Here is a 21203-nt window from a genome sequence, read left to right on the forward strand (position 1 = left end):
ATACTTAATGGAGAAAACTATTACGGACATTATCTTTAAAAATAAAAGCAGGATGGGCTTCCCTGGTGGCGCAGTGGTTGAGAGTCCGCCTGCTAATGCAGGGGACAGGGATTCGAGCCCTGGTCTGGGAAGATCCCACATGCCGCGGAGCAACTAGGCCCGTGAGCCACAACTGCTGAGCCTGAGCGTCTGGAGCCTGTGCTCCACAACAAGAGAGGCCGCGATAGTGAGAAGCCCGCGCACTGCAATGAAGAGTGGCCCCCGCTTGCCACAACTAGAGAAAGCCCTCGCACAGAAACGAAGACCCAACACAGCCAAAAATAAATAAATAAACAAATGTGGGGTTTAAAAAAATAAAAATAAAAGCAGGCAAGAACCTGTTTAATACAAAGTTGGCAAGAGATGCTTCAGGGGCAATATGAGATACATAACTGAAAATGAAGAAAGAAAATGTTTTTTAAAAAGTGATAACCGTGCATGAATAGAAAAAATCCAAGGGAATCAGTCAGAAAAATTTCATGTGATAAATATTGTTACATACAAGATAATTTCCTAAAAATCAACTGCATATGCATATACGGAAATAACAACTAAAAAGTTCAATGAAAATGAGATACCATTATCAGTGACGGGAAGCTCTAAATGAATGGGCAGTAATTTAATAATGGAAGATATGGACTTAGAGAAAATTATAAAGTTACATGGGAGAAATAAAAGGGATCAGGAACAAATGGAAATGTCCCAGGCTGAGGAGACAGGTACACTGAGGCTGTCACAGGACACAGCACTGACTGGACTCCCCGGGGGGAGTTCATTATACGACTTCATTACTGGATTTTCAACGTGGCATGCAAGCCATCTGGAGTGACAGAAATGTCACACGTATGGAGAGTGGGTTATATGGACTTAATGTATTTATCAAAACTCACCAAACTGTACGCTTAAGACCTGCGCAGTCCACTGTATGTAAATTATCTCAATTAAAAGGGACAACCCCTACGGCTGATGAGCCGGCAGCTTCTGATTCAGAGTACCTGACATCGCTGGGAAGATGGAGCCTGGGCCTGGGCCGATCACCTTCCCCACCAGCAAGCTCTTCCCAAGGCATGAGCACACTTCCTGAGCCTGTCTGCCCTGCAAATTCCAATCTATCTCGAGGCCTGGGCGCCAACATCATCCCGACCCCGAGTGGCACCCCCAGGCCCCCCTCCTGCTCTCGCCGCCGGCTGCGCTCTGTCAGAGCAGCTCACGGCCGCGGCCTCCTCCACTCTCAGGGCGATCATACACCAGACACTGGTATTTACGTATACTAACTCGAGTTTGAAGAGTCTGTAACACTGCCTTTTTAAAATACAAATCAATGCGGGAAAGTAGGCTATCTAGACAAAAGGTTAAAATGTAGGGCTAGGGAACAGCAGCTGTATTCTTGGAACTGATGTAATATCCAAATAGATTTGCTCAGATTAGTATAGTAAATAATAATAACCAATTTTTGCCGCTTGCCTTATAATCTCAAGATACGCTTTGATTTAAATAATTTAGAATTTTGATATGATGAAACTTTTGTTCAAAAGTGAATGGTTCACAGCGCCCAGCGATATTTCGTATACGTTACAGTAAATGCACGTGCAGAGGAGCACTAGTCCGTGGGGGTGCTGAGCCGTGTGCAGCCGGGCACTCCAGCTGGCAGAGTGGCGGGCACCGAAGACCCCGGCTCGGCCAACGCTACCCAGTGGTCTCGGGCAATTTCCTCATCTCTAACACGAGGGTAATAAAGGATAGGTACACTGTCCTTTATCCTCGTTTCCAAAATCTAAAATGTACTAAAAGACTGGTAAGTTTGTTTGTTTTTTTAAGCTTGAAGGAAACTAATTTTGTGGCAAAACCTGACCTGACCTGATGTGAGGGCTGTCTTTACACCTGGTAATGTGAACACCTTTGTTTTGCTGTAAGAGCGTTAGTGCTTTTAACTCTGTATGCTATTGGAATACTTACATAATATACAGCATGTGCGTCATATTTCATTAATTTTCTTTCTTTTTTTTTTTTTTTTGGCCGCACTGCAAGGCTTACGAGATCTTAGTTCCCCGACCAGGGATTGAATCTGGTCCCCGGCAGTGAAAGCGCTGAGTCCTAACCACTGGACCGCCAGGGGATTCCCTTCATTAACTTCCTAAAGCAAAAAAATAGTGTAGCACACAGAACCCTCAAGAGTTTCGGATAAAATATTTTGGACCTGTCTCTTCCCCACAGGGTGGTTATAAAGACTGAATGACTTTCTGTATGAGGAATATGTAGGATGGTGAGCGACACGTGGTAAGCACTTTGTGCGATCTTAACCATTAAGCTGCGACAGGGCTGTGCGCATTAGTCCTGTCTGGCAGTTAAATGAGTGTTGGGTGTGTGTGATGTCTGCAGGCTCCATTTTAGAAGAAAAAGAACAGAAAGGAGAGAAAGTGCCTCCACCTAGTGTGACTTGCTCCCAGGCCCCCGTTCGCGCCGAGACGGCCCTCACCCCCCTGCAGCGGGGGCAGCGGCCACCCGGGAGGTTAAAACGTGCCTCACCGAACTTGTGCACAGCTTGCTTTGTTTAATTTGAAACTACAGTTTTCAAAAAGAAAGCCCCGTATAAAGAATGAAATCAGGATCACAGGTGATGAACCGCTGTCTCGTAAAACCACTGGTTGTTGATTTAATGTTTCCGTGCCTGTAGGACTTCCAGAGATGCGTGAACAGCGTTGTATCCCCTCATCAGTGTCTGGTCCCTCAGCACAGAGGGTGACGTAGAGGTGGTCTCGGGATGTTTATGGTCAAAGCGTGAGGGACCAGCTCTGGACCAGCCAGGTACGGGCTTTGCGGAAGCACTCTGAGTCCTGGCTCCGTCCAGGCCTTCTTCTCTTCAGGCTACTTCAGGAAGGCTGAAGTAACTGCGCAGGGTGACAGGGGAGGGGTCCTAAGGCTGAGGACCACGTGACACACACAGGCCACTCTGTCACCGCTCCTCTATCCCCAGGGACTTCTGAGGGGCTGTCGACAAGAGTTGTCCCAGGAAGACATTTGCTGCCCACAACCCCAGAGGCATGTGGCAGGAGGTCTGCGTCTCTCAGACCTCGAACCAGAGGAGCCCAGGAAGGCAAGCCCGGGGCCCCCGGGCCGTCTAGTCATGTGCCTGCAGTAGCGAGAGGCAGTGTCTTATGTGCAAGCTGACACTTCAGTGGGAGTCGTTTCTGTGTAAACGTGGCAGTAACACAAAACCACAGAAACGGTTCTACATCTGAGCCCATGATTCTACTACAGACCTCCTAGAAATTTATCCGGAAAAAGTAATTCAAGAAAAGCGAACGACCCACTATTGCAAGTTTTAGGAAGCAGATGGAAAACAAAGGCTCCTGCTTTGGAACAGATGAGGTTTGCCATCATCTGCAGTAGAGCCAACTCCAGAGGCTTAGGGGTGCAAGGACTTTCTGAGACTCAGTTACCAGAAACCTCTCCTCCTTCTCCAGCCAGCGCTGGTCCTCTTCCATCTCCTGCTGCTGCCGGATCAGCCGCTCCTCCATCAGGTGGGTCGGCAACACCTGCCCGATGCCACGCAGGTCCAGTGTTGCAGAGTCCTGGAGGAGGAGTGAAAAGGTCCACTCTCAGAAGTCTGTGTGTGAGGCTCTTACTTTTCTTTCTGTGTGTCTTTCCAAACAATTAAGCAAAACAGCAAGCGTGGTGGAAGTAGCGTCTCTTCTACTCTGCCGGCGGGAGCAAATTTTCTGGGGGTTACAAGTTACCGTGCGTGAAACAGCTTTAAAACGCATACAATGGTTCACTTGCAGGGACCTACTCTAAATAAGTAATCCAAGATATGGGGCAGAGAATGCATCATTAGTTAGAGCGAAAAAGTGGAAACAATCTGGACGTAAAATAATGGGAGGAGGATTAAATACGACACACGCATAGTACAGAGTATAAAGCACGTGCACTCCAAGGAAAAGAGCTTAAGAGCAGACAACTACAGATGTTCTTGGATTCAAAGAAATGATTTTTAATATTATAGGAGTGGTTCTTGGTTTTACCAAGAAAATTCAGTAAAAATTCACACGGTCCGCAGAGCTGGAGGCTGTCTGTTCCTTGGCCTCATGTAGGCCCTGCTTTTCAAATGAATGGGCTAATGATGGCAGCATCTCTCCATCGTTGAGTGAAGATTCTCAGACCCAGAGAGCATGTGATCTTAGAGTGAGGGCATCTAAACTGACACATCTCAGGATTTAGAAATCCTGTACCTTGGGCACAGCCTCATCAGTTAACAAAGCAAAGCCCAAGAACATCCAATTTACCTCCACGTTGGGCTGCCACATCGGTATCTCCTGTGGTCTGTGATTCCACGAATCCGTTTGGTCCAAAAGAGATGCCTGACCTGGGTAGATGCTGCCAGCCACGGCTGTGATTCCATGTGAGCCAGGGTAGCCAGAGACCTGCGGGTGAGTGAAGCGGCCAGGTCAGGGTCTGACGCAGTACGACTTCTGCACAGTTCTGCTTTCCACGTGAAAGGAAGTAACTGAGATTATAGAGAATATGTGGCAGCAGAATAACGGCTCCTCAAGCTCGTCCACGCCCTAATCCCTGGGACCTGTGTGAATATGGTAGCTTATATGCCAAAGGGACTGTGCAGATGTGATTATCAATTAGGAATCATTAGGTGGGGAGATTAACCTGGACGATCTGAGTGGACCCAACGTGATCATAAGCGTCCCTAAAAATGCAAGAGGGAAGCAGAGGGGAGAGAAAGGGGGTGTGGCTACTGAAGAACAGTCAGAGAGATACTTGGGCTTTGAAGTGGAGGAACGGGCCACGAGCCAAGGAATGCAGGTGCCTCTAGAAGCCGGTAAAGGCGAGGAAATGGACTCAACTGCAGCCTCGAGAAAGGCGGTCTGTTATGGCCACAGTCGACAGCTAGTGCAAACAGACACTAGGAAACCAGAAATTCTTCACTTTGGAATTCTACACTTATTACAGTGCTGAGAGCAGACCATCCTCGGATGTAAAAGCAATGGGCCATAAACATGGTTAAGCCATCTCTCTACAAGTCCCTTTCCTGCCCAACTCACTACTACTCCACCAGCAAAGAACAAACAAGACCCCACCCCCAAATGCTTGTCCTCTAGTGAACCAGCGTGGATGGTGACAGAAGGCAGGCCTTCACAGTCTACCAATGATCTCAAAGGCAGAGAAAAACATTGAGCTGGACATGGAGAAAAATTTCAAGGCAGAAGGAAAGTGAGAGGAATTTCTTTACATGGTTCTCCCTCCATCAAGAGAAAGAGAGACAAGGCATCAGTATCTGTTTCCCTAACTCATTAGGCTGGTTCTGGGCAGCCAGGGCTGGCAGCTACTTTTCAAATGAGATAAAGCACAGCCACATCCATATTCCAAATTCCCTTCAGCAAAGCTTCCAAGCATCTGTTAGGTCTCTAGGCACTGATTCATACCAAAACCCCATACTGACGATATGTAATTACTAAACTTTCAAATAAGATGTACAGGTAGTTCTCACACCTTATTTGAATGAAAATATTTTAATAAAAAACTCTACTAAAAAAAAAAAAAACTCTACTAAACATAAAATGCTGTATCAGCGACTATTTCTGGTCAGAAGAGATATATCACTGCCAGAGAACTTCTAGGAATTTCCACAACAAAGAGATTTCAAATGATCTAAGGCAGTTTCCTATATGACACCAACGACATGAAAGGATCAAACGAGCATTTCAAGCTGAAAAGGCCTACAGGAAATGTCCCATAGCTGTTCTTATTTACAAGGTAAGGAAACGTGGGGCTTGGGAGAGAATCATTTATTTGTTCGATGAGAAAAATGAATGTTTTAATTTATAAATATATACAATGTATCCTTCCCCACCCCCACATGTGCTGAAGAATCAAACAGCACATCTTTTGACAGTAATGAACGGTATACCTGGTAGTGATTGGTCTGTACCATGTGCTGTGGGCTGGGATGAAACCCTTCGCTGGACCTCGGACTAGGATAACCAGGTCTGCTGGGCTGTGAACAAATCAACAGAGCATCACATGAATAAGTATCCTGATTATTTTGGTAAATCCGCATTTTATTAAAAAGAATAGAAAAAGATAATTTTCTATAAGAGCTTAGCTGGAAAGAATGATAAAGGGTGTGAAGACATTTCCATGGGGTCTTTTCAACAAATAATGCTGGGACAACAGGATATCCACATGCGAAAAATGAAGCTGGACCCCCCCCCTTCCTCACAACATACATAGAAATTAACTCAAACGTGAGAGCTAAAACGATAAAACTCTTAGAAGAAAACGCAGGAGTAAATCTTTGTGACCCTCTGGGTTAGGCCATGGTTTCTTAGGACGCCGAAAGCTCAGTCAACAAAAGAAAAGAGAAGATAAACTGGACTGCATCAAAATTAAAAGTTTTGTGTTGCAAATGACAACATCAAGAAAGTGAAAAGACAACCCGTGAATGGAAGAAAGTATCTGCAAATCATCTATCTGATAAGATTCATATCCAGAATATAGAAAGAACTCTTACAACTTCAACAAGAAAGTGACAAATAATCTAAGTAAACAGTGTGCAAAAGGTCTGAGTAGACCCAAAGAAGATACACCAATGGCCAATAAGCACATAAGAAGATGCTCAATACCATTCAGCATCACGGAAATGCAAACCTGGAGGCTTTCCTTTCTGCTCCTCACCGGCTGGGAGCACGTGGGTGAACCAGCCGGATCCCATTTCCTCATCTAAAGAACTGGGTTGACTTGGAGGGGCCCCGAAGTCACTTCCAGCTCTAAAATCCTCATTGTTTGACACGTGAATTTAAAGTTCAGAGCAAAAAGAACGGTCTAGTCTGAAACGGAAGATGAAGTCAATAAAGTCTCCTAAACCTGAGGGATTTAACAAAGTGGAAACTCAGGGCTCTCCAGGCGAATAAAGACCAGACTTGAAGGAAATAGACTTGGGGCCCAGCGAGCCCAGGGGAGGAAGTGCCTGTGTCGCTTTCCCGGGGACACAGGTGGTCCTGGATGAACACACACTTCACTTTGGCTAAGTTCTGAGTGAGTCTGAGTCTCGAAGCAGTGTCACCCCCCTCTGCCTGGAATGCGTGCCGCCTCCTGTCCCGGGTTTCCCGTGTCACCCCTCCCTCTCCCTCCTGACACAGAAGCATATCCCCTGCTCTCCTCCGAGCACGTGGACTGCAGCTACCCCTGCACTTGCTCCCGCCCTGCTGTGCGGGCCTGTTAAGCCTCTGAGGGTGGGAAGCCTCCCCCACCCCTTTAGCCCTGTCGCATTTCAGCCCCCGGGTGCAGTCTACTCCAAACTTAACTAAACGTGAGGACGGACCCCCAAGACCCCCGAAAGAGGGAAGGGCATGAAGGGGGAGTCACGGGCTTTGCTCGTGTGCTAGGGTGGCAATTTTGTTCCATGAAGCCCTTAGGGACTACTCTTCAGATTTATATTTTTAAAGGTTTCACTTGAACAAGTGGTTAGGAAGAGGCAAAAATGTCTGACTATCTCTGTCCTCTGACATTTCAGTGGCAACAGCCCGTTTGAAAGGTGTGCGTTAATATGTATGCATTACAATGGTCGTGTGGCAAAGGCTTCCTGGAGTCCAAGTATGGGAGGGTGCAGACCCAGGAATTAGGACAGTATTCACAGCTATCTGACAGGTGGACAGTTGTGTCTGCTGGCTTACATTTTGGAGGTGGCAGGTTAAGTAACACAGGCAAAAATAAAAACTTTTACTCAAAAAAAAAAAACCAAAATACAAAACTTTTACTCAATGTGTCCTACGTGTAGAGCTAGGTGTCGTATGTACAATCTGAGAAGTCTGAGAGCAATGGTACAAGGAAGTATTATCACCTCATTTTACAGAGGATAAAACAGAGGCTCAGAGAGGTCAGGTGATGCAAACAGGCTGCACAGCTGGTAATGGCAGAACTGCCCGCCTCCAGAGTCTGCTGTGCTGTGCTGCTACTCTATGACAAGCACACTGTGACTCACCAAAGAAAAGGGGAATTACAAAAGGAAAGATCAAAGACGGCAAAATCTCCACAGAACATCCTCCAGTGGCTCAAATACTTACATGGGTAGCAAACGGTAACACTTGTAAGGTTCCATTTCAGAATAAAGATAACAGATAAAAATATGAAAACATGTCTTACAGAAGACGAAACTACTGCACCAAGAATACCACAAAATGGAACTCTGTTAGCCACCCGCTGCGGAGAGCACGGACGTACTGCTAACAGTTCTGTTTTCCTTCTCTACAAGTACGGACTCAGCGTGGCGGCCAAGAGGGCAGGCCAGGAAATGGCCACTGCCGGGCCGGGGCAACTTGCCCACTGTGCCTTCAAGAATGAGGTGGGGACAGGGCTGCCACAAAGATCGAATGAGCTGAGCTGGGCTGAGGTATCCAGACGTGTCACCTGCTATTAAGTACAAGGTTTAGCAGGCTGACTGCATCTCCTCCTCAAAGACAGAAACTTGGATTTTCATGAAGCAAACGATGGACCTGGGGGAGTTTTTGTCGAAAGCCTCCCAAGTGAGGAAGAAGAAAAAGGAAAACCCAACACATCCTACACTCGTGGTCCTCAGCTGGATGGCAGTGCCCCCGATGGGGGCCCAGGGTACCGAGAGGGCCCTCCTGCTGCCTGCAGGGCCCGGCACTGAGGGTGGCAGGCAGGTGGGAGGGACAGCGGGGCTGCACAGCAGGGCCTGTGCCACGTTCAGGTCTTTCTCCACCTTACACAGGTAAAACAACAACAAGGAGCCCCGTAGTCTGAACCGAGAACCAACTCCGTCTGACATACAAACACAAATGGTATTTTGCATAGTTTATCAGACACTGAACTTTCCAGAAGAGCAACTACTGTGAATACTGATGGACAATTTTACTTTGTTTCGTTTGAACTTTACCAAGATTCTTCACCCTTCTAGAAAATCACATCATCAAGACGAATGAGATCCACAGTCAGTTGTGGCTGCAGGGTCTGCGTGTGTAGCTGCTGTATCCAGGGCGAGCCTACCACACACAGGTGTGGGCACCTGGCTCCTCCACCGCACCTCCCAGTGTAATTATACCCGAGTATTTTATACAGGTGTGTGCATAATGCTATTAGAAGTTACTTTTATTTCTCTTGTACAGTTCGCAGTCTCTTGGCTGTGTTGGTATCTTGAAATTATTAAGTCATTTTATAACCTATGTATTTTATTTCAGGATTAGTAAACGGGGCATTATAAAATATTTTTTTATATAAATGGAATGCTGGGTCTGATCAGGGCTGAGAAACACTATGCTGAGGCAGCTATTCTCAGGACGCCTTTACGTTCTCAGAAATTACTGAGGACTCCACAAGCCTTTACTTATCTGGAATATATCTACCAATATTTACATTATTAGAAATGAAAACATCGAGCATCTGCATATATATACTAATGTAGGTGATCTTCTACCCATTAATTTTTTTTTTTTTTTTTTTTTGGCCACACTGCGCAGCTTGTGGGATCTTAGTGGGGTCTCAGTTCCCTGACCAGAGATTGAGCCTGGGCCCTTGGCAATGGAAGACCTGAGTCCTAATCACTGGACTGCCAGGGAATTCCCTCTATCCATTAAAATTTTAATCTGGGGACTTCCCTGGTGGCGCAGTGGTTAAGAATCCACCTGCCAATGCAGGCGACACGGGTTTGAGCCCTTGTCCGGGAAGATCCCACGTGCCGCGGAGCAACTAAGCCCGTGCGCCACAACTACTGAGCCTGCGCTCTAGAGCCTGCAAGTCACAACTACTGAGCCCACATGCCGCATCTACTGAAGCCCGTGCGCCTAGAGTCCGTGCTCCACAACAAGAGAAGCCACCGCAAGGTAAAGCCTGCACACCGCAAGGAAGAGTAGCCCCTGCTCGCCGCAACTAGAGAAAGCCCGCACACAGCAACGAAGACCAATGCAGCCAAAGATAAATTAATTAATTAAAAAAAATTTTTTTTAAAATCTGGGGGCTGCCAACCTTTTAATTCGGGATCAAAGAGTAAATATTTTATTTATTTGGTTGCGCCGTGCAGCTTGTGGGATCTTAGTTCCCTGACCAGGGATTGAACCTGCACCCTCAGCAGTGAAAGCCAAGGGGGTTCTCAGTTCTCAGTTAGGGGAAAGTCCTAACCACTGGACCGCCAGGGAATTCCCAAAGAGTAAATATTTTCATCTTTTTGAGCCATACTGTAACGGAACCACTCAAGTCCGTCTGTGTAGGGGGTACCCAGCCATGGACAACACACAAGCCAAGGGGGCAGTTCATGCAATAAAATGTTCATCAACAGAAACAGGCAGTGGGGTATAGTCTGCTGACCCACTCTGAAGGGTAGAACCATCTCTGACTACAGAAAAGAGCCTTAAAATATACACGTTGAAAACATCCTAAAGAAAGAAATGTGAGGATATTTAAAAATTTAAGCAGAACTCACCTTTGCTCTGTAAACAAAGAAGCCTAACCACTCCATCTCCGCCCATGAACTTAATATCACAGCCTTCAAAACTCAGCCACATGAAAATTATTAAAAATCATACAGATTGAGATACGTAATCACGTTTAGATGGAAAGGGTTAATTCTGTGAGTTTTAGGGGAAAGCTGTGCACAGCATTGGCACATCATTTGTGCCAATCACCAACTATGTAGAGCTCCTTACACTCCTGTGACTAAAAAAAGTGCTGTGAATGCATTATCTCATTTGGTCTTCACAACACCCCTAAGAGGTGGGGAACACTAGTACCCTCACTTCACAGATGAGGAAAGTGAGGCTGGGAACAGGCAGATAATCCACCTGGTCATCAGAGCCACCTGTGAACAGATCCACCTGGTTTCCAGGCCTGAGAAATTAGCTTCAAGGCTCTCCGGTGCTGCACCCTTGCACAGTAGTCAGTGAGGAAACGGGCACACCCGTGTACAAGGTGGAGGCCGCAGATGCTGGGGTGCACAGCTTTTCAGGGGGTAGCTCGGGACGTCGTTGTTGTAACACAAGGAGAGACAGAGAAACGTTGTGGTCTCAGCACGAACCAGCCCATAGTAACGCCGACAGAACGGACCACAGGCCCTCCTCCTTCTCTGGGCCTCAGTTTTCCCACTGGTGGAGGAAGCCAGACTACAGAACCCTTCATCTCTAAAATTCTGAGGAACAGGGTCAGTCACCTGTGTTCACTTTCAATGTGTAATAATATTTACTGTAATAGTTTAAAACAATGGCCGAGAAAACAGATTTCAGGCATCATGATAAAAAAAATGGGTACAATATTTAAATAGCACTTTTTGTGAACAGATTTCTGAACATTTTTCAAAAAGACAATGAAGTAAGGAATTGTCATAGTTCCTGTAATATATTTTTAGCTAATCAAATATCAAGTAGCAGGTAACTATTAACTGCAAAAAAGCCTATCATCTATTTACCATCCAGAAAATGATCTGAACTGGATTATTCACGGCAAGTAAGCCACTGTGTGAAAATACTATCCTGTCAAAAGCAAAAGGAGAACAAAGAATCCTGATCTGAGGAGAGTGTTTAAGGGCCAACTGTGTCCAGCTCCAGCCCAGCTGAACAAGAGGGGAAGGCTCTGGCCGCCTGCGGAAGGCCAGGAGGACGCAGGGCAGGGCTGGGGTGCTGCTGGCAGACCTCCCCACGCTGACAACCCAGCCACCGCCACAGATGAGGAAAGGCAGAAAATGTGCACCAGGTTCTCAGCAAAACCAAACCAAACCAAACCCAAAAGGACCGGGTCAGGTGGAAGCTGACTCCTTTCAAAATAAAGCAAAACGTAAAGCATTCTCGGCTTGGTTATAGTCTGTCTGGTCATCAGGAAGGTCCCTGACACCAGCAGAGAGAAACCTCCCCGAGCAGGGCGTGCTCAGTTAAGTCTGATGATGGGAGCGGTGGCGGGGGGTGGGGGGGATTGGAAGGTCAGGCCTAATCCAATCACTCATGATTTCGAACAGCTCAGAGCTGCAACGCAAATTAGGGAACCGGGTGCACGTTGGGGTGGTATGCGGCGGGGCGAACAAGGAACAGAAGTTGCAGTGATTCCTCTTAGAATAACCCGCTATTTGGTTTTCTCCCCACAGGCAGCTGCTGCCTACAGCATAAACCGCACAAGTTAGCAGGCATGATGCCAGACGGGCTGGGGGCCTTTGCTACCTTGGGTGGTGCTTCGTCGGACCCTCCAGAGTCCCAGGACACTGTGACCTGCCTTCTGGACTCCATCCTCATCCGTTCTTCTTGCTGGACCTTCTCTTCCTCCAGGATTGTGCTAGAGAGACAACACAGTATGTAAGGAGAGCTGACAAGGGGGGAGCTCGCACACACCAGACCCCACCCTGACGACCCGAGGAGCCCCGCGGGAAAGAGGATCGGGTTTCTAACTTCACAAAAGGATTCCAGAATGGCCTTGATGCAAGGGGCACAGCCTCAGGTAAGGGAAGGGCAGCTGGCAACACAAGGAGGAGCTGGGAAACCAACGGGGGGGGGGGGGGGGGGGCAGGATGGATGGTCTGAACGCCAGTTTCCTTTAAGCAGCAGAGTTCCCCTGAGCAAATCCCGAGCAGCGCTCCACACAGCACAGACCCAGCCCTCACAGTGCCACCACAGCAGCACAACAACCGACCAAACAGCCATGCGGCCCAACGCTCCCCACACTGCTCACGACCTCCTACCAACTTTCACTTTAACCAGCACTTTGCCTCATCAGGAAGGAAGGAAATGCAACAGTATCTACAAGCACTTCTGAAACTCCTGCCGGCTTGAAACTGGCAGCTCCACATCGGGTCACGCGGCTACTTACCCGCCGGGCCGCTCAGGGCTCCGCACCTGGGCTCTGGGCCATCGCGGGAGCGGCCACCGCCCTCTGCTGCCCGCCCGCCCGCCGCCCCGCCGCCGCGTCCTGGGGCTTCCCAGTCCCAGCCTCCTGGTGGAGGGCAGCAGAGAACCTCCCAGCGCCAGCAGCTCATGAGAGAGTGAGGTCAGCGGCCCCAGAGCCTTTCTTTCTAATCTGGGAATCCGGCTCGGCTCGACTGTTTCCAGGAGACATTCCTGCTGCCTGGAGGCGAGGGCAGGCTGTTTCTCACGCAGCTGCACTCATGCAATTTACAGCAGCAGAGGACACACAGAATTCAACTCGTAACTGCCCTGAGTCAGCAAGCCCTTACTACAGATGGGAGTTTTGTTTTGTTTTGTTTTTTAAGGAAAGGGAACGTTTCCCTCCATGACCACATTAGCACTTTAAAGAAAAGCAACCCCCTCCTCAAAATATGATTTCGTTTTTCTTCTCACTCCGTCTAGACGGTCATGGCTGAGTGAATAGCACAACACTTTAACAACAGTGCAGGCTCTGGCGGCACCCTCGAGGCTGGCCAGATGCACGCTGAGCCAGCGCTGTTGGGAACCTGGCCCCAGGTCCCACGATTCACAGGTCAAGTGCGTGCGACAGCCTGTTTGCTTGGCCTTTGCCCACAATGGGCTGAGAGCTGCCGCTTTCCACGCACCCAGAACTAGCACAGACCCCGGACCACAGTCTGCCTTAGTGATGACAGGAGAGCGAAGCCACCATCAGCCGAGCACGTGCACTGGCTGGTGAGGAAGACCGGTCACCACCTCCCCGTGCCTCACAGGGGACGGGTGCAGGCTGCCGGGAGGGTGGCCGCTGGGAGCAGGGGTTCAGACAGACCCCTGGCCTGAGAGAGGGCTGCCTCCGATTAGGAGCTTCTCAGCGCCCCGCTCTCAATCACCTGGCCCTCAAAACAAGTAACAGACTCCAAGTCAGAATTTCCAAAAATTGCGTAGTTTTAAACAACTGAAAAGTCCATAACAATCAGGAAAAAAATCAAGTAAAAAAAATCGTCCTTATTTCTAACTTCTTCAAATCATTAAAACAAAGGCAAGCTATGAGGAGGCCAAGCGTGATGGGTTCTTTAAGGCAATGGGACTTATTTTAAATAGGTCTCACGAAGGCAATTTATTTCACATGGGCTGTTTTGTGAACTAGGCCACCCTGACCTGAAGGTTACTGCTCCCCACAAACACCTCCAGATAGGTCATGGGAGGGCCCTTGCATAAGGAGACCCTCTTGGGCTCCACCTGCCCTGACCCTCCGCCCACACTCACTGTCCTCTGACCCACTGATTCACTGTCTGAAGCCTCCCTCTCGGCCCTTCATCACCTGCTACCACTGAACACGGAACGCAGGGGTAACCGGGAAGCGAGTTCCTCAGTATCATACCAAAAACTAACATGTCAAAACGCTGTGGAGAAAGCATAACTTGTTGCTCACAGTAGTGCAGAACATAAATAACTCCTGGAGTATCTGTTTTTACGATGGGAAGGCTCTTCCATAGATGGTGTAAGAGTGCCCATGGAGACAGTTCTGAACTTTCCTCTTTACAGCTGCTGAGGAACCCAGAGCAAAACACTGGAATGTGCAGAGTGTCAAGGAGGTCAAATTTAAACATATTTTCCCAAAGTCCAAGTATTTTTAGTAGCAATACATTCTGTTTGAAAGCTTTTAGCTGCCTAATGTGAACTGGCAATGAGCCCTCATGCTTCTTCCTGGGATGGTGGTTTCTAAGTCTCAAACTCACCAGAGAAAAAACTATAAGAGCTCATAAGACTTTTCATTTAACAAACGTTAGAACATGTAAGAATCATTCTTTGTTTATCCACGAGCCCCATCTAGGAAGAGAACTGGGAAGAGGGGAAAGGAGTATTTATTTAACGTTAGTTTTATTTTTTATCACTACTTCCCTCACTTTAGGAGAAAAAGTCATCAAAGTAATCAATTCACACAGTAAAGGACAAAAAAACTTGCAAGCACGCGTTGACCTTTCCCGGCCTGTGGCACTCCCTGTGGAACCTGGTCTCCCGGGCTCCGCAAGCTGATGGAGAGGGCTCATTAAATTTCCGTTCTGGAGCAACAAGATGTGATCTTACTTCTAAGGTATTTTCATGGAGAGCAATAAAGTGGTCTAATAGCGTCTTCGTTTCCAGTACCAAGCTAAGATTCAGAAGAAAATCTCCAACACGGACAAGATTTAGAGTAGACAGGGGCGATCAGTCCAAGTGGGTGACCAGCTGTTCCCGCTGTCCCAGCAGAAAGGGCACCAGCTATGAGCAGCACCTTCTGAGCTGGGCAGCTGGGCCCATTTCAACTTGTGTCCTCCTTCATAAATGAGAATGATACTGCCTGTCCTATCCACTGTTAGGATGGAGAAATAAAGTAGGTGAAAAAAACCAGTAAGACTTTTAAGTAAATGCTATCTAGTTCTGTACTTTTACCCGCCTTATTTTTTTTAAATGTATTTCATTTCTGTAGCATTTTTTCCTGAGAATGATTATAGTAATACTATTCTTTTCTTCGAAACTACATTTCTTCTATGCTTGAAAAACTTTTTTAAAAAAGATTGGACTTTGATCACCTAAACATAATAATTTTATGATGACATCACAAAATTTGCTTTGGACAGAAAATCAGTCTGGATTCATAGCTACTTAGGCTAATTTGAAAAACATCCAGAGAAAGAGCAGCAAGAAACTGGATGAACAAAAAAGCCACGAGGGAAATGGCTTGTTCTGGCAAGTTCATGGGAATGCCAGCTTTGAAACACGATCTCTTCTAAGTACCCAACATCGCCTCACCACAAAGGAATGGAGCTGACCCTTCAACAACCCCCCTTGGTATCTTTGTAGAAAACAAGGCTTGAGACAAAGCTGGGACGGCACCTCTGCAGTGGGCAGTGACCAGTGTTGCAGCACACGCCTCCCTCCTTCTTCTCTTATAAACACGCACAGCAGACCGAACGTATCGCTTCACGAATACAAAACTGCATCTCTCTTTACTTATTACGTATCTCAAACTGCAGGAAATAACGCACTTCTGTTTGGTTATGGTGTTACACATCTCAAAATTATTTGAAAAAAAGTGATTTCTACTAAAATCTTACTTTAGAACGGTGACCTCTCTGTATTTCTGGCAAGTTCGAGAAGCTCCTATTTGACCAATCCTCTTGCAGACGGCAACTATGGACTAGGACAGAAGAAACAGCCCTGTGACAGCACAAAGCAGTTAGGCTCTGGAGGAAGCTGCCACCGGGAGGAAAGGAACGGCACTGGGTGAGTCCCCAGTTTAATGGCCACTAGCCAGAAAGACAGCCCCAGTCTTACTGGTTTGAAGAGCCAGAGGACTGAATTTGGGTCACCACAGCTGGTGGAAAGTGAGGGGGGAAATCCCAGGAAGAAGAAAGCCACGGAGGGGTACCTCAAATTCTGAGTATAAATTCTGCCTGAATCACTAGCTGACCCCTGTACTATGCACATACAGGGCAGGCTCCAGGCAGCCCAGCTGAGGCTGAACTTAGCTGAATCGGGATTCGAGCTCACAGAATGGAGGGAGTTTGCAATGTGAGACCTGCCAAGTTAGCTGCCTGCTAAAACCAACCAACCAACCAACCAACCACTCTTCAGAGGAATAATACTGAATCCAGAGTTTCTGCAACCTATCAGTCACAATGTCCACAACATAATCTAAAATCACTTGATGTACAAATAAACATTAAAATGTAATCCATTTTCAAGAGGAAAAGAAATCTAAAGGAAGCTGACTCCAATGGTGACTCAGAAGTTGTAATTAGCAAGCAAGGACTTTGAAGAGCTATTATTATATTCAAAGACATAAAGGAAAATTTGGTCATAGTTAATGAAAAGATAGGAAACACCAGCAGAGAAACTAAAGGTATAAAAAAGAGCCAAATGAAAATTCCTAATGAAAAATAAAGTATCTGAAATAAAATCTCCACAGGATTGGACGATCAGTGGGATGGAGGTGAGAGAAGAGTCAGGAAAATTGAAGATAAATCAATAAAAATTATCCAATCTGAAGAACTTAGAGAAAAAAGACTGGGGGAAAACAGAGAAAGAACAGAGCCCCTGGAACCTGAAGGACACTATCAAAAGATTTAACATACATGGAACTGGAGTTTTAGAAGAGAGAAAATGGAGCGGAAAAAATATCTGAAGAAATAATGGTCAAGGACATACATTTACAGATTCAAGAGGTTCAGTGAAGCCCAAACATGATCAATACAACAAAAACCACACCCAAGCACATCCTCGTTATAAACTGCTGAAAACCAAAGATGAAATCATGGAAGAAGCCAGAAAAAATGACACTTTACATACAGAAGAGTAATAATTTAAAAGGCCAGTGACTTCTCATTAGAAATAACAGAGGCCAGAAGATAACGAAAGAAAGCTTTAAGGTGCTGAAAGAAAGAAAGAAAAAAAAGAAAAAGAAAAATGCTGTCAACTCAGAGTTCTATATCCAGTGTAATGAAGTTCAATTCATTTTCAGATTAAAAAAAAAAAAACCCAAAACTAATCAACAGGCCCACACCACAAGAAATGTTAAAGAAGTTTTTCAGACAGATGGGAAAACCAAATGGAAGAAAGATCTTTAGGGAAGAATAAAGAGCACTGTATGGGGTTAAATATAAAAGATTTTCCCCTTACTTTCCTAAGAATACTATTAAAAACATAAAGTGTAATCTTATTTTATGAGGTTACTGTCATATATGAATATAATACACACGACATCTAGAACAAAAAGGACTAAGGTGGTGGTAAATGAAGTTTCCACATTTTAAGTGAAATACAATTATTAACTCTAAGTAGATGGTGCAAAGTTAAAGATGTATAATGTAATACTTGAGGCAATCACCAAAAATATAATGCAAAAGGTATTTCTAAAATGCAAATTTGGGGAGTTGAGAGGAAGAGGTGCAGAAGGTAAGCCAGTGGCTTCTCAGCGCCAAACTCTCTTCACTGAGAACCGACCCGCTGCCACGGGGGCTGCTGCTCCCTCCCATCTAAGCTCAGGTGCCCAGAGACTGGGCTGAGACGGAGCCAGCGCTGCTTCACTCGTTCCCTGCATCCCTGCATCAACCTTGGCGCCATGTCCCTCTGTAATCTGAAGAGGGATGGGCCACCTACAGCCTCTGGTCCTTCACTGTCCAGAGGGGAGGACAGACATTCATGTCTACTCCACTTTTCCCCCATGTTTTCAGGGATAATAACCCTGGAGACAAAATTTAGGGAAGGGGAATGAAGAACAACTAGAGAGAGAAGGAAAATGGTGCCAGAAACAGGACTGAAGGGAAGGAATTACAGCAGCTACCGGATGAGTCTGAGGATTTCACTGTGGGTTCTGAGGGCAACCTTCAAATAGTAAATATGTGAATTACAGCTGAAGTGTGAACTTCATCTAGTCAAAGTCCTCTCTTACAAATAAGACAAGGGAGGGGAAGTGAGCAGAGCGTGGGGAGGTACAGGGGGTGGAGGCAGCCAGCAACCCATTCAGTGGGGGGCGGCATACGGTGGTAAAGAGACCGAGAAAAGCAGTGGTCCTGGACTTCGGAGAAAAGGGCCCAGGGTCTTGGATCCACCCTTTGTCAGCTGCACAATCCGGGCAAGTCATAGGGTTTTTCTGAGCCTCAAGTTCCTGAAGTGAAAAGGGCAACAGTATCTCACCCTTAAGAATTATTGTGAAATCAGTAAGGTAATCACGTGAAAATGACCTGTGAAGCCATGTAAGTATAAAGGACTAATTTTTATGAAATTTAAGTTTAAATCTCGCTGGAAATTTGTTTACTTCACATAAAACCAAATTCTGGAGGTGAAGCTAAAGTAGAGATGCACCTGTAAAGGTCTGAACATCTGTGTGCGGGGGGGGGGGGGGGGTCGTCCAACGAAGGGCAAGAGCAACCCGCAGGTAAGAAACAGTTATGACATAAATTTTAGTGGAAACAATTTAAATTTTACATTAAATTCCCATGGAATTTAGATTTACTATTTACTTTTTATTACCGGGAAGACTAAGGTCCCAAACCAAACAAACATTTTAAGATGTAAATACAGGGGTAACTGAGAAACAGGTTACTCTTCTAGATGACACCAAGACCCAACAGGACGGCAGTGAGAAGGAAAATGCCGACATGATGACTAAGGAGGAATTTAGACACCACCTTTGAAAGGAATTTGGGGAGCAGATACAAAACCACTTTAAAAGCACAGCGAAGAAGCACAAGTAACCTCATGTTATTAATCAAATCTAGAGTTTTTAATCTAGAGTTCACATTTTAGGATAAATGAAGAATCAAAAAGGACTCAAAAAAAAAAAGCCTGTACAAGATGTCCATAAGACATCTACAAAATGTCAAAAAGATGTGCCTTTCATTTTGGTATCTGGATAATAATAGCTACCCTTTTCACATTTGAAGAACCAGTTTTTTTTTTTTAAACAGTAACTGATCACTTTCTGTACCTAAGACCTCCAGGTCCCTTGCGGATCTTCAGAAAAAGCTTTGTTTCTACTGCTACTACCAGAGCAGCCACAAGTGTGTGTACCCACCACGAGCATGAAAACTAAATGCATTTTAGATGATTTTATTTAATCCTGAAAACTAGAGGACAGGTAGGATTTGTGATTCTGCTCTCCCAGGGAGGCTAAGTCACTCACCCAAGGTCAACTTAGGTCAAAGAGATTTCTCAACGGCCAGCTTTGTATGATAAAGTTAAGAAGCAAACACGACGATATCAGGTTATAATAACAAGCAAACAACATCCACAACTCCCCCCAGACCCAAGCTGGAGACAAGGCTACGTATTACGGGTACAGGACGAGTACACAGCAGGCAAGTGCGGACGCCGGCCGACGCACACTGGCGTGGCTTGTACCCCTCGAGAGACTCAGCCTCGCCGAAAACTTCCACAACTGCTTGCCACTAACTCTGGGATTACAGAGGGCCACAGCAGCCAAATGCAACACACTCAAGATGTGACAGCAAAACAGTGATAACACGTGGAAACTATGTCACCCATCAAAACCCTTGGGTGGGGGCCTCTGTGCCGAAGCCAGAGACACTGCCATTCTGTTGGGGGACTTTCTCTGGTTGACACTCAAGCAAATGTAAGAGAACCAGCTGCAGGAATTCCTTGTAACAGTATGGTATTTTTCCCTTTTCTTTCTTCTTTTTCTTTTTTAACTGAACAATATTAACAACTTGCCCACTAGTTGAAATCATAATCAGAGCACTGACTAACGTCTAGCCATGGCTCAAACAAAGCGTAGGGCGTGACAGTCGACAGCTTGTGTCCTGGACTCAGATGAGCTTGCCTTGAATCCCAGCTCTGTGACCCCAGCACTCAACTGCCTAACCTCAGTTTCCGTTTCCCCATTTGTAAACTGATGATGACAATATTACCTACATCTCCCAGGACCGTGAAGATTCAGATGAAATAATGTGTGACAGTTCACGGCACAGGTGTGGCAGCAGAAAGCAGTCAGTCAGTGCTGGTTTTCAATGCTGTAATTTCTGAGGTTGACGGCAGAGGATGGAGACTGGCTCCTAGTGAGCATGCTTTTGGTCCAAAGGGCTTCCTAAAGCGCTCAGGGTCAGAGGGCCTTCCAGGCAGACACTTACTAAGTCAGTGATCTTTAGAATGGAAAACCTCAGGTAAATTGTTTCCATACCACTTACGTTATGTTTTCTCTCTCTAACCCGCCCTTCATACGTGAAAACGGCATGCTTAGAGACAAGGATCGATTTCCAAAGGGTTAAAGACTACGGCTGGAGCAACAGGAGCTTTCGGCCCTGCTGGAGACACCGCACTGGTGCATCCACCTTGGAAAACAGGCGCTATCAGTACATAAAGCTAAAGCCGCGCCCACCTGCGGACGCCTGAATACGCATCCACCAGACATTCCTGTACACATGCTCACCCAATGACACTTCTGTTATGTCCCTACAGCAGCAGTCTTGAGAGCCCCAAGATGAAAAGCATCTGAATTTCCACCAATAGTAGAAGGGATAAACTATGGTATATACACAAATGGGACACATACAGCAACGAGAGTGAAGTCCAACTACCCGAGTAACATGGGTGATCTCACACTAAACGCTGAGCAAAATAAACCATGAACAAAAAAGTACACACTGCATTACAGCGTTTACATGAAGTCCAAAACCAGGCAGAGCCAGTCTATGGTGAGTGGTTATCCCTGGAGGGGGAATAGTAATTGGAAAAGGGGCCTCTCGTGGGTCTCTGGGGTGAAGGCAGTGCTGTTTTCTTGTTCTAGATGCTGGTTACAGG

General features: G+C 46.3%; 1 protein-coding gene across 23 annotated transcripts in view; it reads right to left on the bottom strand.

Annotated features, from left to right (window-relative positions):
• Window positions 1-21203, bottom strand: part of PTK2 (protein tyrosine kinase 2) — a 254311-nt gene that overhangs the window by 25389 nt on the left and 207719 nt on the right. For 22 of the 23 annotated variants that reach the window (XM_060287148.2, XM_060287149.2, XM_060287147.2 and 19 more), the window contains 4 exons: window positions 12207-12318; window positions 5960-6046; window positions 4323-4460; window positions 3480-3611 (listed from right to left, as the gene is read on the bottom strand). In XM_060287148.2, the coding sequence (XP_060143131.1) occupies window positions 3480-3611; window positions 4323-4460; window positions 5960-6046; window positions 12207-12318 (469 nt within the window). Of the gene's footprint in view, window positions 1-3479; window positions 3612-4322; window positions 4461-5959; window positions 6047-12206; window positions 12319-12849; window positions 12995-21203 lie in introns of those variants that run through there. The other variant, XM_060287160.2, reaches the window with a different exon arrangement.

The sequence above is a fragment of the Globicephala melas genome, chromosome 17, assembly GCF_963455315.2.
Source record: "Globicephala melas chromosome 17, mGloMel1.2, whole genome shotgun sequence".
Taxonomy (NCBI): Eukaryota; Metazoa; Chordata; class Mammalia; order Artiodactyla; family Delphinidae; genus Globicephala; species Globicephala melas.